Source organism: Delphinapterus leucas, unplaced genomic scaffold (genome assembly GCF_059928025.1).
Source record: "Delphinapterus leucas isolate spDelLeu-1000000601 "Yukka" unplaced genomic scaffold, BTC_Dleu_Yukka2 spDelLeu_asBTCV2_sq61, whole genome shotgun sequence".
In the NCBI taxonomy this organism is placed as follows: Eukaryota; Metazoa; Chordata; class Mammalia; order Artiodactyla; family Monodontidae; genus Delphinapterus; species Delphinapterus leucas.
In genome coordinates this window covers 437450-456097 of record NW_028322270.1, presented here as the reverse complement: position 1 = coordinate 456097, position 18648 = coordinate 437450, and the positions used below count along the sequence as shown (strand labels likewise).

The following is an 18648-nucleotide window of genomic DNA, read 5'->3' as shown; positions in this document are numbered from 1 at the left end:
ATGGCATTTTTACCCATAGTTTGCTAAGTTAGAAACGTACTGAAGAAAATAAAAATAATTAAATAATACTGAATGTTGATTTCAGATTTATTCAAAGTAAGATGCAAGTGATAAATAAAACTTCCCATACAAAATGTCACAATTCAGGTAGGGAGACAACATGGAAAATGTTGAAAGCGATGAAAATGATGATGTGAACTGCTTACAATATAGGCATTATGAAATGACACCTAGGAAAACTGGAAATCAATGAAGTGTTAATTGCTATTTTTTCTGGAAAGGGAAGATGGATGCTTGCAATAAACTTAAATGAAAGATTTTTAAAAATGGTGCCCTGGGAACAGAGAGGCACAAAAGCATGCTCATAATTTTGTGGCTTGGGCTGAAGCATTTCTCAAATGTCCTTGAAGGTTTCCAAAGACAGCCTTTCCTCAGGAAAGTATTTCTCCTGTGAGTAAATAATGTTCTTGCCTAGAAATGAAATGCATTAATATATTACATTGCAAGTGAACTGTTAGCAAGACTGGCAGCAGAAGTTCAGAAACAAATGTCGCATTGCAATCTAGAGTTTGAGGTTCTGTATCTGAACTTCCATAACTTCTAAAGGGATGCCCTTTGTATGAAATCAAAGTAGTCCAGAGAAGAATTTTGACTTCTCTTTACTTAACTATTAGAAGGATTTATTTGGAATTATTATTGTGTCATGCATGTTCTGCCTTAAATTTTCTGTGGTTGAGTTGCACAATTGATAAGCTAAGGTTTCTTTCCACCATAAAAAGGCTCCTTTTAAGGAGTCCTATAATAATGACATTTAAAATACTTGCTTGCTTTTGAAGAAAGCTTCACGCTTGGGCTTCCCTGGTGGTGCAGTGGTTGAGAGTCCGCCTGCCGATGCAGGGGACACAGGGTCGTGCCCCGGTCCGGGAAGATCCCACATGCCGTGGAGCGGCTGGGCCCGTGAGCCATGGCTGCTGAGCCTGCGCATCCGGAGCCTGTGCTCCGCAACAGGAGAGGCCACAACAGTGAGAGGCCCAAGTACCGGAAAAAAAAAAGAAAGAAAGAAAGCTTCATGCTTTCCAAAGTGCTTTATAAACGCATTTCTATGAGGCAGGTGGAACATGTCGTGTCAACAGTATTTTACAGAAAAGAAAATGGAGGCTGTAAAGGAAAGCTGCTTGGTCAAGGTCATTCAGTGCGTTAGGCGAGTTTTCATCACAGGAGTACGCACAGTTGAGCAGGGAATCCAGCAGGGAAAGCTTAAGGCTTTAGTCTATCTTTACACACGTATTTTTGCATAAATGAAAAATCTACCCAAAATGAAGTGCATTAGGTACCTAGTACTGCCTTCTTGTTCCTTAGAGTCTAGTGAGGGATATAGACTGAGCATATTCTATCCCAATGAAGATAACTTAGATTATTCTGAGGATGATCACTTGGGCTTCAGAATCTGAATTCCAGCTTGACCCCTAACATGAAGGAAGTTACTTAATCTTTCAGAGCCTGTTTCTCCATCCCTTAAATGGCAATTTGAATGCTCTCTTATATGTTTATTAACTCATTCACTTAACAAAGCACCTGCTAGATCTCAAGTACTCTGCTAAGAATGGTGAAGCTTTTCTAGGAAGCCAGAAGGCATCCTCCAGTGGATAGCGGAGGTCAAGAGAGGTTAGAGTTAACACTTGAATTTGACAGTGGGAGAAGATGAAAGGTTCACACGGCAAGGAAAAGAGAAAAAGACTATTATACAGGTTAAAGAGCTAGACCTGGAGATATTTGGAGTGACAAAATTTCTGAATTTTGATGTACCATACTTCCTGCCTCAGTTTCCACATCTTGGAAATGGGAATAATGATTAAACATGTTTCACAGTATTCATTTGGTAGAGATTAAATGAGGATTAAAAAAGCATGGAAAGTGGCATAGGACAAATTTGATAAATTATTATGTATGAAAGTGTGTATAAATAAAATCAATTGCCATGACCCCTCTTCGTACCAAGTGATCACAGCACGCTTTAATTTTCTAGCTGAGCCTGGATATGGATTCGTAACTTTATTCAAACAGTGTATCAGGCACCACTTAACCTTTGGATTGGCTGGAAATTTTTGCTCCTCTGCTCTAATACAATTTAATTTTAATTTTGGTTTTTAAGGTACATGGGTATAAATAAGAAGAGTATTAAAGAAATGTATTTCAGATTTTAAATTCAAAAATGTAGAAAAACTTTCTTTTACTATTTTTCATTTTACCTTTGGGTGCACTGATCTTCTGCACCCAGGCAAAAGGGATTCTGAAGAAAACACTTTAGAATTTTGATTTCATATATAAGATAGTGGGAGCCTCTGCCTGCTTGATTTACATTTGTGCTCACCTTCCACTTTATGTGGGAGGGGGCATACGAGTAAAGGAAATTTTTATATGATTTCAAGTTATTTAATTCCTGATATTATATTTAGCCATGATAGAGTGTTATGATTTGCCTACAACATCCATCCTTCCTTTTCTTGTACCTTACCTTGTTCAGAGAGGACTTGTGCCTGTTCTGCTTTGAATTTCTCAACCAGTTCAGCTGCTAAAATCACAGGTGAAGCTTAGTTTCTGCTGATTTAATCCACCCAATCGAGATAGAGTTTCTCATTTTATTCAGCAAATATTTACTATGCCTTAAGAAAAGATTTTAAAAAAATGCATGGTCTTATTTGCTAATGCTGCTGGGAATTAATTAATTAAGTTTTAGGTTCACAGTAAAATTGAGCACAAGGTACAGAGATTTCCCACACATTCCTCTGGTGGGAATGTAATAAATTGGTACAGCCACTGTGGAAAACAGTACGGAGGTCCCTCAAAAGCTAAAAATAGAATTCCCATATGATCCAGCAATCCCACTCCTGGGCATATATCCAGACAAAACTATAATTCAAAAAGATACATGCACCCCAATGTTCGCAGCATCATAGAGGCGTTATTTACGATTGCCAAGACGTGGAAACAACCTGAGTGTCCATCAACAGATCAATGGATAAAGAAGATTTTTTATATACATATTATATATATATTATATATATATATAATATATATATAATTAAAACTTATATATTTGCATACATATATATATAAATACTACTCAGCCATAAAAAAGAATGAAATTAATTTTGCCATTTGCAGCAACATGGATGGACTTGGAGGGCATTATTCTAAGAGAAACAAGTCAGACAGAGAAAGACAAATACTGTATGATATCGCTTATATGTGGAATCTAAGAAATAAAACAAACTTGTGAATATAACAAAAGAAGCAGACTCACAGATACAGAGAACAAACTAGTAATTGCCAGTGGGGGAGGGGGGAAAGGCAATTTAAGAGTTGGAATTGGGAAGTGGGAAGTACAAACTATTTGGTGTAAAGTAGGCTCCAGGATGTATTATACAACAGGGGGAATATAGCCAATATTTTGTAATAAATGGAAAGTAGTCTTTAAAATTGTATAGAAATATTTTCTTTTTTAAAAAAGATACTTCTTAGCTGATAGAAGCTTTAGAAGTCTACAGAGGCAGATAATTTTTAAATTGCAGCATATAACTTCTGGAGCCTGGCTGACGTTCTCATAGGAAGCCGCATGAAAATTACTTTCAAAGGCATTCATCACCTTAGCTTACAGGAGTCTGTTCCTTCAGTGTGTATTAGTCCATGGTGCATCCTTACTTTGACTTATCTGTGAGGTTCACTTCTCGCCCCCAGGAACAAAGCCTGCAGAGGGGCAACTTGTTTGGCTTGGGAGCCTGCCCGGTATGAAAAGTTTGCAGGCAAAATCAGAAAGAACAGCTGCAGGAGGAGAGATGAGGGTTGCCGACAGCTAATGAATGATTCAGAAAGCAATTTGCATGAGAGCCTTCTGCTTAGCAGGAGGCAGCATGTGCTGGGCAATGGTTTACCATCCACTGCCAAGCTGGTTTCTACACCCTGAGTCCTCATTCCATCAAAACACGTGTCCTGAGGGAACGCCCAGCCACCAGCTTCCACTTACCTGAGTTAGCATGACCTGCCATCTAGAATTTCAGAGAGCTTTTCATTTATTAACTCACATGAATCTACTTTATCCTGAGGCTCTGGATACTAGTCCCATGCAAACTGACTTAATAACAAACATTTAAGTGCAAATCCAAGGTCATCTAGATAATATTCTTTGACAGCTTATCGCATGTGAGGCACTGCACTGTGCACTTTTTATACCATATCGGACTTCATAACAGACCTCTGAAGTGGGTGGTTAAGTTTCCTGCCAAGGGATCCATACACAAGAACGATAATCAGAAAAGACCAAAGTATTATTTATTACTAGTGAGCTAGCCGCTGTTACTTCATTTTGGAATTCTAATTGAGGCTTTCCTTCTCTCTTTCTCTTGCCCCCAAATCACAGATGACTAGGTCATGGGACAAGCTTAAGCTAACATGCCTTATTCTGTGAATCATAAGCTGAGCTACTGGGACAGAACCATGTGACACGTTTGTCACTTTCAAATGTAATAATTCTACCCATTGCTCCATAGATGTTCTGGTTACTGACCAATAACATTAACAGTTCCTCTTCCAAGAATAGGATGGAGGGGAAAGGCACTGGATCTCCTATGCCTCCCAAACATGTGAAGGCCAAAGCATGGTGGGAGGAGAAGTGTATCTCTTTGTAATATGTTTTATTCCCTGTTTTATAGATGTGCATATGGAAGATTAGAAAGGCTGAGTAACTTGTCCATGTCATGTAGCCCATGCTTTTAACTTTTTTATTATACCACTTATCCTTCTCACCTATCAATTTGCCTTTTATACTGATGTCCTGAGAAACAGACCACTGTATGGTATAGAAATGAACAACCATAAATAAGCTGGAAATGCATTTCTATTTACATTAACTAAGATAGTCACTTGTTTCTTTTAAGTGAGGTCCTCCACCTTTTTAGGGACCTGAGTAAACTAACGATGTGCTTCCATTGATTAAACAAGAATTCTCCAATATTCCATAGAAGAATCATACATTTCTTTAAGCCCTGTGTATGCTTCTAGGGTTTAGATTCTAAATCAAATAGGTTTCTGTTTTTCATTTAAAACAACGAACACAGGATTTCACTTGTAAATGTATTAAGTTTTTTTTTTCTGTCTAGCAACAAGCAGTGACTATTGTTGGGTTGGTGGACATAGTAGAGATGGCCATTCAGAAAATCACAAATTTTAGGAACTCTAGCATTCATGTAGCTCAGAACTGTAAGAAGAGACCAGAGGAAGATCAGCATGCTTTAAAGTATATTACAAATCAATATTGAAATAGAGCTTAACACATAATTCATCTGGAAAGAAGCTCAGAACATGATTGCCAGTTATTTAATATTCTGGTCAAAGACAATGGAAGCACTATTAAAGTATGGCATTTTGACTGCCACTGGAAAGGTCAGGTTTCAAACAGCAGTGCACTAGTTGTGCTCAAAATGCCTAAAGAATGATGAATAATTAAGTGAAGAGGAAATGGGAGCACCTGCATTCTAATCTTGTTTTGGCCACTGATGGGAATCATGTGGACTTTAAGCCCATCACACAGTCATGTACCACCTTGGTTTTCTCCCCTGTAAAATGAGGGAGTGACTATAGTTCTTTAATAATCCTTGATGGTCTTTAGCGCTATGATTCTAGAAGCATCTTGATTTAATACAGTTTGAGGATTTATGTTTAAACTCTAGCAAGCAGAAAAATGTTCTTTTATTTCTAAAATGGACTTGACATTGCGTTAACAGAGCAAATGAAATCTTTTGAAGATTGTTCAAAGAATCACCAACTTAAAATTCATCTCCATTGTTGGTTTTTATTGTCTGTTTAACTCTTACTAGATCTATAATAGTTTTATTTATTTTCCTTTGCACCTGGACTGGCAGCCTGTGTGGTTGGAGAAACACATCACCACTTATTTTAGATACTTTGTTATCAGAGCCAACTCTGTAATCTTTGCTCTGCCCGTGAATTATTTATTTAATTTGATGTGTTTTTTCCTGGATTCATAGAATTTCCTTTTGTCATGATTCTTCTTTCCATTTATGGGACTGTAAATACAGCTGACTAAACCTCTCTAGTGGCCGAATACATATCAGGTCTTTTGTGTGAAGGATGCTAGCTAATCTTCCCGTTCATAGGCTGACTACATTTTTATTCATTTGCTTTTTTTCTACTCACCCCTGACAGTAGTATCTGTGGAATAAATAAAATAATGATACCTACTACTTATTTAACTCGGATCAGAAAACTTGACCTTTTCCTAATTTTTTACATTTGCTAGCTTTGTGGCAATATGCACCCCTATTTTTCTCTGAATCTCAGTTCACCCTCTACATGGGAATAATTATGCCTACCATACAACGTGGTGATCATAAAAGAAATTCTACCCATCTCCTACCATATTGGGGAAAAAAATTTGGATTGACTTTGACCAGACTTGGAGGCACATGTTTGCAGTGGCCTGTTTGAAAATCCTGACTACATGGGGTACAGTGGGATACTCTGAAGGCACCTTACAGAGGTAGATAAATATCTCTCCCAGGGCATCAACGCTAAAAGTGAGAAGCATCTTGATTTCTCATCAAGAAAGAAATGTTCTATGATGTTAATGGTTCTTAACTTTTGGTGATTCATTGAAATCTCCTGGGGAGCTTTTGATAATCTTAAAGCCCAGCCTGTAATTTATACCAATTAAGTATGAATTTCTGGGGGTTGGACTGAGGCATTGGTATATTTTAAGGTTTGCAGAATGTAATGGTTAATTTTAAGTATCAACTCTCAACTATATCCTGAGATACACAGATATTTTGCTAAACATTATTTCTGGGTGGGTCTGTGAGGGTGTTCCCAGATGAGATTAGCATTTGAATTGGTAGATGGAGTAAAGCAGATTTCCCTCTCCAGTGTAGGTGGACCTCATCCAATCTCTTGAGGGCCCCAAAAGAATAAAAAGTCAGAGGAAAGGAGAATTTGCTCTCTCTGCCTGAGTGTTTGATCTGATCCCCTGCCCTCTGACTGTGGCTTACGTCAGTTCTGAAAACTACACCCCTGGATTTCCTAGTTTCCAGCTTATATTTAATATACAATATATTTAATATGTTTAATATCAATTACATATGTTAAAGCAATTACATATATTACGTTATATTTATTATATATCTCCTATTGGTTCTGTTTCTCTGGAGTACCCTGACTAATATGGTGCTTCCAATACACTGTAAATATTGAGAACTACTATATATGTTAAAATACTATGGCTAAGGTATTACAAAAGTGGATGCCCTGACGGTGCAGTTCTGCTTCTTAAATGGGCAACTCAATGAGGATAAGTAGCAATGTAAATTATTTTTTTCATTTTAAATGGTGGCCAGTCATATATATATAAACACTTTGGGAGGCTATAAGACACTAATTAAAAGAACTTATAGGATATAAGCAGTAAAACCACATCGACTCGCCACTCAGTAGAAGGAATTCTAGGCCCAAGATACAGAAACCTCCATACCTGAATCATTGGAAAAGATGTAGAAAAGACTCTAAAACGATTGAAATGTTCAGAGATCCCTTGTGACCCTTTTGGAGGTCATGATATCAGGACTCACTGTCCCCTGAGTCTTGTTTTGTAATACAGAGAGGGACCCACAGTTACATAGTAAATTGACACCTGAGACTTGTTTTTTTTTCAGCTAGAAGTGGAAAGGAGAAATATCTTTCACTGAAGCAGAGAGTAGAGGTATAAGTGGGGAAGACAAGGTAAAGAAAGAGAAAAGAAAAGAATCCATTTAGAGAAGACTTGCTCTTGGGGCAAGCCCTGGACATATAGTCATTTATATATCCTATTTCAGGATACATTGCATGCTTTACTGTAAGTAAGCATTTAATGATTTGTCTTCCACATACTTTGCTTCATTAAAGAGATTCACTTCTGCTGGCATTTTGTTTCATGGGATCCCAGGCCCTTAGCATAGTCCCTTAGTAAAGTATTTGTGGAATGAATCAGTCAATATGTCCTCAAACTCAGTACGCTTCTCAAATCAGTTACCTGCTTTATACCATAACTGAGATTATATTATCATAGTGTTAGGACTCAAAGGGAAATACCTCGATTTTAGAAGCTGACGTCATCTGTTTTATCACCTCATCCAATGTAAGAATTCATGCTATAAAAGTACTGGTAATCTGGCCTCTGTTTGAGCACTCCTCGTATCTTGAATGCTCTACTTGGTGAGTTAAGTCATCCAGCATACGAACAGCTATAATTTCTACAAAGTACTTCCTTATAGTTGCCTTCCTGAAGCATGTCACCCATTGGTCTTAGCTTGACCTGATGGAACTACAGAGAAAAATATTTGAGTTTCAAATACCCATGTTTGCACTTCACATCTTTGTAGTCCATTATCACACAACTGAAGTCTACTTTTCTTCAGGAAAACATCTAATGTTTTTTCCTAAAAATCCTGTGAAAGTATGTCTAGGCCCTTCCCCATCTTGTTTATTGATGTTTGTACTTGCTTTTGTTTTCTAAAATACTCCCAAAAAGGCAATGCTCAGAACTGGATCTAGTGCTTCTGACATGGTCCTTTTGAGACAGAATGAGACAACATATGCAAAAAAGGAAATCTATATTTCTATTAAGTATAATTATCTAATTCTTATAAAATCTGCATGTGTTTGTTTCAAAAATAAAAATACAGAATAGTATAAATATACAATATTTTATATAATAGAATATAGATATAGAGTAGTATGGAAAAAAACCCCTGAAGTCATTCAAAATAACCCATTACCCAAAGAAAAGTACTTTCAGATCCATTCATCTCTGCTTTTTATCTCCCTATATTGTGTGTATGTTCATTTGTGTGAACATCACACAAACATACTAATATATACACATAGTTTAACCTAAATAAAAACATAATGTTTTAAACCCGTTTTAAAATTTAATGTAAGCGTTGGACATTATTACATAGTTATAAATTTAATTCTGCATCAAAGTTTGCAAACTCTTGGCTGACTAGTTAAATTCAGCCCGTAGACATTTTATTTCCCACCCCCCAGTCCCACCCCCGGGCCTGCACAACATCTGAAAAGCCTAGGCGTGTTGCAGCTTCTCCTGAAAAGTGGACAGTCTGGTGATACTTGGTGTGCAGCCTTACCTGGATGTGGGGGAAGTTGAAGCGCAGGTACATCTGATGCCCTGGGAGGTGTTCTCCAACGAGAGCTTCATCGTCAGCGTTTCCTATTTGATGCAAACACAGCCTGCAAGAACAGCCCCTCCTGGGTGAATTTGTGTTGCCGGAACATGATCGTTTTAATAGCTGTAGCTCTAGGCAGTGGTTGTACCACCATTCATTTCATAAATCCCCTTTCGGTAGACCTTAATGTTGGTTCCTTGTTTCTCCTATTATAAATAGTGTTGCAGCAAATATCTTTTTCACCCAGTTGCTTGATAGTCTTATGATGAGCTCCCAGACTAGATGTGGAATTGTGTGGCCAAAGTAGACTTCGAGGTCTCAGAACTTGTTTTAGTCTTTTAAACATCATGAGAACCACAAAAACAGCCTTTAATTTTCACTTGCACTCTGTTAAGCAAACACGTGACCACTCTATATGTAAAAACAATTTTAAAAAATAGAGTTGTTCAAAAATACATAGTAATTAAATTAATATTTTATGGTAGAAAAATTATAAAATACAGAAAAATGTAAAGGAAAAATATAAATACACTTGCAGAACTCTGATATAAATATTATCTTTTCCATTTTTGCATTTTCCCACTTATATATGCATATATATTTATATAAAAATATATTTACATGTATTTTATACATACATTATTTAATAAGGATAAGATATACTGTTTATATAATTTTTATTTCTAGTACCTTTTCACCTGATGTTATCATGACAATTTCCCACATGATCTAATATTCCTCATTTAGAAAATTTAAAAATTATTTAATATTTCAACATATGATATCACTTATTTAAACAATGCCCTATTGTTGGAAACAAATTATTTCCAAGTTTTTCTTTTTTACAAATAGTATTCCAATTAATGCCATGGTACCTAGATTTCTGTGAAATCCTTAGAATAAATTTCTACACGTGTACTCACTAGGTCAAATATCCAACTCGTGCAGACAATTTTTAAAAAATCTATATTCAGACCTTTACATTCACAACTATATTAAGTATATTGATTTCATTTGTTTTGCTCTTTTGTTTTCACCCTGTTGATAGATAGACAGATAGAGAGAGGGAGGCATTTCTTTTAATTTAATACATCTCTCATTGATCTTGTTGCCTCATGTGTCTGCCTCTTCTAAATATTTTTGCACAGTTTTGGCGTTAACTGGGTGTTTTGCCAAAAAGTCAGTTCAGTGTTCCTCAGATAGTTGTTCAATACTGCCCGCCTCTTCAGGTGCTGAAAAAGGAAATTCTAATGATTTGTTAACACTTGTTAATATAGATAAGATTAAGGCCCCAATTTTCTTACGAAAGCTTACTACTTGGGGCTGGTTTCACAGAAATTTCATAACATTATATGCAGTCAAGTTGCACTGATATTCCATATGAGGAAACAAAATCTGTGAAAGGATTTAAATATGAAAATAATTATGTAAATGATAAGTATTATTTATTATTAAGTATAATTAGTAGTTGTCAAGCAGATCCTTTTCTCCCAAAGAGCCACAAATCTTTCAAAATGAATGCTTGCAATTAATAATATTTAGATAGGGGGAAAATGAGTTTTTCTCAGCTTTTCCATCATAGCCTAGATACTGCCAGGCAAACAACTTGATAGAATCAGTGGAAGCTTAAACAGGTGATAATCTCCTCTTGCTCTGCAATTTATCACTAAATGGCTTTTCTGTGGACTGCAATCATTGAAAGGTAATTGTAGCCTTCTGCTATATTTACCATTAGAAAATTTCTTTTTACGTGGAGCGTGCTGTTCTAATAAGCAGTGGGTTTTTCACAAACTTGTTTATCATTCACAATGATTAGGTTCCCCCTTATTTGAACTGGTGCATAAAATGCCACTTACGGGTTTTTTTTATTTTTTAATTTTATTTTATTATTTTATACAGCAGGTTCTCATTAGTTATCCATTTTATACATATTAGTGTATATACGTCAATCCGAATCTCCCAATTCATCCCACCACCACCCTCCCCTCACCACTTTCCCCCCTTGGTGTCCATACATTTGTTCTCTACATCTGTGTTCTCTACGTCATGTTTTTAAATGATTTTTTCTCTCTGCCTTTCCTGTTAGTGTAACCGGAGGTGGGGTCTAGCTGCTCGCCGCTCAAAAGCAAGTAAAGAGGCAAGGTTGGTGGAAAGGAAAGTTTACTTTGTTTTGGGTGCCGGCGACCAGGGGGTGTGGGAGGGAGGACGCCTGTCCGAAGGCCAACTCCCCGCACCCACCCAATGAGGGGGCAAGAGCTTTTATAGACGGAGGGAGGGGGGCTACACGCAGAAACAGCACAGTCAGCTCTGACCGTCATCTTGAAATTGGTCATCGGTGGTCTGACCAGTGTCATCTTGATTGTTTTAAGTACAGTTAGTCTTCAGTCCCAGGGTCGGTTCGTTCTCATTTCTTTGAGGCCAGTTCTCAGAATTGTGAATTGTGGCAGCTTATGTCATGCCTACAGTCTGGTCATCATGTACTTAACTTCTTCACCTAGTGGGGTTTCACACAGCTCACAGGATATGGCTCAGAATATTATCTATAGCCATTGAGGAGGAACTAAAGGTCCTTAACTTTGCTTACTGATAAATTATTATTGTTTTGTCCTGTTTGACTGCTTTTATTTTTTGCTTCTGCATTTTCTCACTTCTCTGATTAAACTTAATTTTGGGCTAAAGTTTTTCCACAGACAAAAAGCAGGCAGAGGACATGGTTAGGGGAAAGGATCATAGGGTCCTGCTCTGTCTCATTAGGAGTCTCATTTAGGTGCATAGTTAATGTCTGCATCGCTTGGCCTCTGCTAGAAGAGGAGTGAGGTGCACAGGACGCCCACGGCCTGCTCAGAAAGCCTACAAACATTGGAAAGGGATGGCGGTATCTGCCACACTGTCAACCTGTTCTACTCGGTGTGCTACCGCTGTTATAGCACATGCTGAGCTGTCAATAAAAATCAGCCAAAGCATTCTGTGTAGCGTAGGGAGGTGTGGGAAAAGGGGTCATTCCAGTTGCATAAAGATGATGCATCTGGTTGGCAAGAGGACCCATATTCATGTTTAATCATGTATGGAGCCTCTGTCCTCCTTCCTGGTCCCCGTTACTCATCTGTTCAGGTCTCCCTGCCTCCCTGACCGCCTCCCCCATCTTCCCAGCTGCTCATCTCTGTACTTGATTCAGAGTATCTATGAGAGTCGGCCCTGAGCTGCAGGGCCTGATCTCTGCAAAAATGGATTGGTCTGTCGTGAGCCGCACAAAACAAAACGAAAATCAGGAAACGAGTGAAAGCATCTGTGAGCTAAAGTGGAATAATTATACCTCGGTACCCTGTTTATAAAGATATATAGCAGACTTCCTGCCATATTATCACCCAGTAAAAAAGTGTACTTTTTTTTTTTCCTTTTAGTGAAGAGAGAATGCTTTTATGTCAATCTATTCACGCCTAAGACTCACAGTACCTATTGTCTATAACTGTGAGATACAACTCGGGAAGGATATAGATGGAGTATTTGGCTTCAATAAAGTGGGTGGAGCAGGAAATGGGCCCTACACCTGGCCCTGTTTACAACGAGGGACTTGTTAAAATGAGCATCTATACCAGGAAAAATTAATCAGCATATGTAACCATAAGGAAGGTGGAAAGTGCTGATCACATACGTTGCTCAGGTGCTGTCAGAGAGATTCCGGGGCTGATGGAGGCTATACAAGCCCTAGCATCAGATGGGAACAACTCTCTCCCCCACAAGCTAGCCCGCTTTCCCCCTTCCTAAAGGCAGGCCCTTACAAGTGTGGTGTCTGGGGTGGTCCTCTAATTTTCCCTAATCTGTGTGTGGCTGTGGAATGAGACAGAGCTAATGTGCAAAGAAAGGGTAGTGAAAATGACATGAGCTCTGGAGTGAGACAGAACTGCAAGTCCCATCCCTATCTACGTAAGTTGAACAAGTTCCTTAAATTCTCTGAACTGCAGTTGCCTTGTCTGTGAGGTAGAAATCAGGTCAGTCTTTACTGGGTTATTATATGCATTATAAATAATATATATAAAAGGCCTAGCAGGGCACTGACATAAAACAGACACTCAAAGTGGTAACTATTACTATAACTCAGGAAAACTACTCTGCCCAACATAGGCAGTTCTAAAGTGAAACAGTATATAATAAAATCTTATTCAGAAGAACTTATAAGTAGGCAGTGGATTGGGTAGCTATATCTTATGGCTAGGTCTCAGTGCATCAATTCATATCCAAGGAGATTCTCAACATGTAGTAGATGCAACGTATTTCCAATTAATATCATCATAAGAACTAAACCTCTGTATTTCTTTGGTTTCTAAGAAATTTTCAACCTCAATAATATGTTAGAGTACTTCTGGGTTTAGCTCTTACTAAATTATAAATGCTATCATTTTATACCTAAGATGCATGGTTCACTCAGTGCAGATGGGGGAAAACTGAATGTTTTAGACTGGCTAACTCTGGCTTGCTGAAGTTCTGGTACACGGACTACTTGTGGTGAAGTCAGTAAAGCTGATGAGGTTTCATTTCTAAATGTACTAGGACTAGGTCAAGATGCTAGTTTCCAACTGCATATATCCTTTCTGATGATGCTCTTTTTTTTTTTTTTTTGCTTGAGTGTAAAGATATTCTTTTCTCTGTATTTTTGAGAAAATATTAGCTTGGCTGTCCCAAGCTAACATATGACGTTATGTTAGCTAAAAACGATGACGTTATGAAAGAGTGACTTCAGTGACTCAGTGCTTCCCACTTGGTAATTTCTCTCACCCTCAGGAGTAGCCTCAAATGCTAGCTCCCATCAATTACTGGATGCCCCATATTTTCCCAGCATCATTATAATCACTCCTATCAATTCAGCACCTGTAATGAGCCAGGCTGCTTATCCATTTACAACCTTCACTGCTTTATATATATTAGCTCAGTTTGCTACCTCTTGTCCCCCTCAAGCCAATATCAAATGTTTATTAATTAGGTAAAAATGGTATTAACCGCTTACATCAGGAAGGGCAAAAGGGTATCATCTTGAGTGCCCATTTTGAATGAGTGGTAATGGTTGGCAGAAGCACTGAATTAAGAAAAAAATTTAAGCTCTGTCCAGCCTTAGGGGGGAAGAATGCCGTGATTGATTAGCAATGTCTGCCTTGGTTAAAAGAAAAAAGAATAGAAATAGGTTGAGTGACTTGCAGGACGGAAAGGATGGGGATTCTCGGGCTCAATTTCCTTGCTGTTTATAAGCTTCTTAGAGACACAGGTAATGTTTCAACTTTCCATCATGTTGCCACAGTGTTCATTTCCAAATCATTTATTTCTTCACCCCTCCATTTATTCCTGCTGAGTTCTCCTGGACTCAGAAACTTCACACACTCTATTCCCTTATGTTGAGCCTCACATACTTCCAAGTGGTTTCCAAGTGGCTTCCAAGTGGCCTCCAAGGGTGGCCTTGTCCTGTTTATCCCGAGAAATTCCCCCAGGTTAACATGTGTCGCAACGTCTTTCTCTTTTATACTATAGAACTTATATGAATTTGTAATTATTTGTTAGAATGTTTTCTTGTTAATTTACTGTTTCCCTCACTGAACTCTAAATTCCATGAGCCCAAGAACCGCATCTCTCTTTTTGACAAGCCACCTTATTTATACCCAGCACACACATCTGGGAAAGAGTAGACATTTAATAAATATTTGTTGAAACAGCAAATCCACTAAACTTTGGAGATTCAAACTTAATAAAACATGGATCCTGGCTTCCCAGAACTCATATTGTAGTGAAGCAGAAAGTTGATTAAGTAAATGATTATGATGCAATGTGATAAAAGAAACATAGACGTAAGGAAATATCACTGCCTGCCTGGATCAGGGGGCAGGTGTTGGGGACGCATTCTGAAAGTGATGTCAAGATTGAAGAGTAAGGAGTAAAAATGGACCTTTTAAGAAAAATCAAGCGCTGCAACTTGTGCGATTTGAATTTGATATGTTCCACCATTAAATTTTTTTTTTTAAATCAAGCAGGGTATATTAACATGCATCTGTAGTATTGCCCTAAAAGCATTTTAAAAGAAATATGGATGTCTTACCTACAGAGGCACACAATTAGGCTTTTCCCTCAAGGTATTCTTAGTGTTAACCCTTTATATTGCTTTTTACTTGATGTACCCACCAATTGTTCTGATCCAGTGGCCTTGATGAAATTTTTGGTCATTTGCAAAAGTGTCAGTGGGGATTATGTGAGCACGAGTCTTTCAGAATTTTAAGTAGAAAATGGCTCAAGCATCTCCTACAGCTAGGGTACATGTGGTTACAGTAGATTAATTTAGAGAAGTGAAATTGGGTTTGTCTCTTTAGGTTTAAATATATGACTTGGGGATAATAAAGGAAAATCATTACTAGCACAACAAGGGATATTTAAAATAAAAGATGGTTTTAGGTACACCACTAACTTTCTTACAGCGTCAATGATAAATTGTTAGGTATTATATTGATGGTAGCAGGCGGTAACATGTCCCTTTGTAGTTGAAGCTTTTTTTAAAGCTTATTTTTATTTTTTTTTAACATCTTTATTGGAGTATAATTGCTTTACAATGGTGTGTTAGTTTCTGCTTTATAACAAAGTGAATCAGCTATACACATACATATATCCCCATATCTCCTCCCTCTTGCGTCTTCCTCCCTCCCACCCTCCCTATCCCACCCCTCTAAGTGGTCACAAAGCACCGAGCTGATCTCCCTGTGCTATGCAGCTGCTTCCCACTAGCTATCTATTTTACATTTGGTAGTGTATATATGTCCATGCCACTCTCTCACTACGTCCCAGCTTACCCTTCCCCCTCCCCGTGTCCTCAAGTCCATTCTCTACATCTGCGTCTTTATTCCTGTCCTGCCCCTAGGTTCTTCAGAGCCTTTTTTTTTCTTTTTTAGATTCCATATATATGTGTTAGCATACAGTATTTGTTTTTCTCTTTCTGACTGACTTCACTCTGTATGACAGACTCTAGGTCCATCCACCTCACTACAAATAACGCAATTTCATTTCTTTTTATGGCTGAGTAATATTCCATTGCATATATGTGCCACATCTTTATCCGTTCATCCGTCGCTGGACATTTAGGTTGCTAGTTGAAGCTTTTTTTTTTTACAAATAAGCTGGAGGGGTTTTTTTTTTGGCTCGATTATATATTCTTTTATAAGGCAGAGAGGAAGAAAGGGAGGGATAGACTAAGAAAGTATGGAGCAAAACATTTCCTTAAATCACATTTAAAATAAGGTAGAGTGTAGTAAAATACAGGAAGGTAGACTGAAAGGCAACAGTAAATTTTTTTTAAAGAACTTTTATAATTATATTACATCACTTGACAGAGCTGTAGTGCTTTGTGTAGGCCTTTAAAACTTCCCCCAAACATGTTCATTCACCTTGATTCAGTCATGTGCATAGAAGAAGTTCCTTGTTGGGTTGGTAAAGCAGAATCATATCCAGGCTCTAGCTAGATCCAAACACTATTGCAGTTCTGTACAAACCTGTGTGGTATGTACAGATAGAAACAATAATATGTAAACCTGTTCACCTTTGGTACATTGATCATTTCCTAAACTTATTTCACCTGTACCCACCACCCCTCCCCATACACACACACAAAGCACTGATACCCCTGTAAGATATATTAAATGTGTTGATTTGGATAACTAGAATTTGATGGACAGAATTCCTCCAGCAAGAGGGAGTTTTAGGTAGAATGGAAGAGAAACTCATGGAAACGCTTGAATGGCCCTTTCCTTGATTCCACAAAATGAGTAAGACTGATCGAGTCCCTTTAATATGCAGCATCCATATTGCATTTGTTCTTACATTTTATGCTGTAATTAAATACAGAGTAAAAGTTATTGAGTGAATATTAAGTTTTTTGGGTAGCTGAGTTGATAATTGTATTTTATTTTTGTGCATTGGAAATCTATGTACATTTATATTGTAGGAATATGGCAGTGCTCCAAGAAAAATGAGAAATTCACTGGTAATTTCCCACCCAAAGAGAGCCATTGTTAACGTTTTAATATTATATACTCTTTGTGTCAGTTTGTTTTTTAGTCAAAAATGGCATCTTATTGCTTGAATTTGCATTTCACTGATTATGTGATAAAAACTCCTTTTTAGGGCTTCCCTGGTGGCGCAGCGGTTGAGAGTCTGCCTGCCGATGCAGGGGACGCGGATTCGTGCCCCGGTCCGAGAAGATCCCACAGGCCGCAGAGTGGCTGGGCCCGTGAGCCATGGCCGCTGAGCCTGCGCGTCCAGAGCCTGTGCTCCGCAACGGGAGAGGCCACAACAGTGAGAGGCCCGTGTAGCGCCAAAAAAAACAAAAAACAAAAAAAACAACTCCGTTTAAATTTAATTTTTCTTGAGGTAACATTGGTTACCGCCTCTCAGCTCGAAATTCACTCTTTTGTTACTTGCTCTGTGGACAGTGCTATGGGTCCTTTAAATAGTTTTTCTTTGGCCACCTCGTGTGATGTTAGGCTTTCCTAACTGATGGCACCTGAGGAAGGTGTTGCTTCGCGATGCCCCGGTGCTTGCTGGGAGGGCTCTTGGTGGCGTCTTCAGCACCCACTCACTCCTGCAGCTCCGAGGGCGTCCTCAGCCCTGCTCCCGGGGCTCACAACTTCTCCGGTAGTCGGCTTCAGCAGTGCGTAGAGAGAGCAGTGGACGACAGCTTCCATCAGCATCTTCTATCAAGCAGTTCTGGAGTAGCGCCTCAGGTGAGAAATCTCCCCGTGCATAGTTTTACTGGAACCCTAGAATGTGGATTTCCAGCAACTTACAGAGGGCATATTTCCAGAAAGTTCCACCACGAGACACCACAGCAGCTTCTTTACCATCCAGTGAGCCACAGTCATGCTCTTTTCAACCGGGTCTGGACCTCAGTCCTGTGGGCAGGGAGGAGGAGGTCTTCTTTTCAACTGGAGGGTTAGCGGCTCTCCTTATTTCTGCTAACTGTGTGTTTTGGCGTTCTCTTTACTTGTCGCTGGCCATTCCTTCCTTACTCTAATCCTCTTTCATAATTAATAGTTTTTTCATTACACTTTCCATGCTCAAATTACTGTTTGTTTTTCTTCTGGTTGGACCCAGAATAATAACTAAATAATCTAATATTAGTGTGTTACTGTTTTATTTTAAAACCCGTTTTTCACATTTTTTTGTTTCTACATCATTATTTTAATGGTTTCATAGTAGTCCATGTAGTAGTAAATACTTCATGCCTATTGTTATACAGTTTATAATATATGTTTTCATTTTCACAATTGTAGACAATGCTTTAGTGAACATGTTGGTACACATCCTTTGCTCCTATCCATAATGATTTTCATTAATTCTCAGTCATTTGGACATTTTAGTCAGAGGCAAATGATGAACACACCACGTAATGTGC

General features: G+C 38.3%; 1 protein-coding gene across 1 annotated transcript in view; it reads left to right on the top strand.

Annotated features, from left to right (window-relative positions):
* Positions 1-18648, top strand: part of LOC149743879 (uncharacterized) — a 102082-nt gene that overhangs the window by 57241 nt on the left and 26193 nt on the right. Inside the window, exon 5 of the mRNA XM_089906087.1 lies at positions 17379-17977. Within this exon, the coding sequence (XP_089762213.1) occupies positions 17379-17502 (124 nt within the window). The 3' untranslated portion in view covers positions 17503-17977. The remainder of the gene's footprint in view (positions 1-17378; positions 17978-18648) is intronic.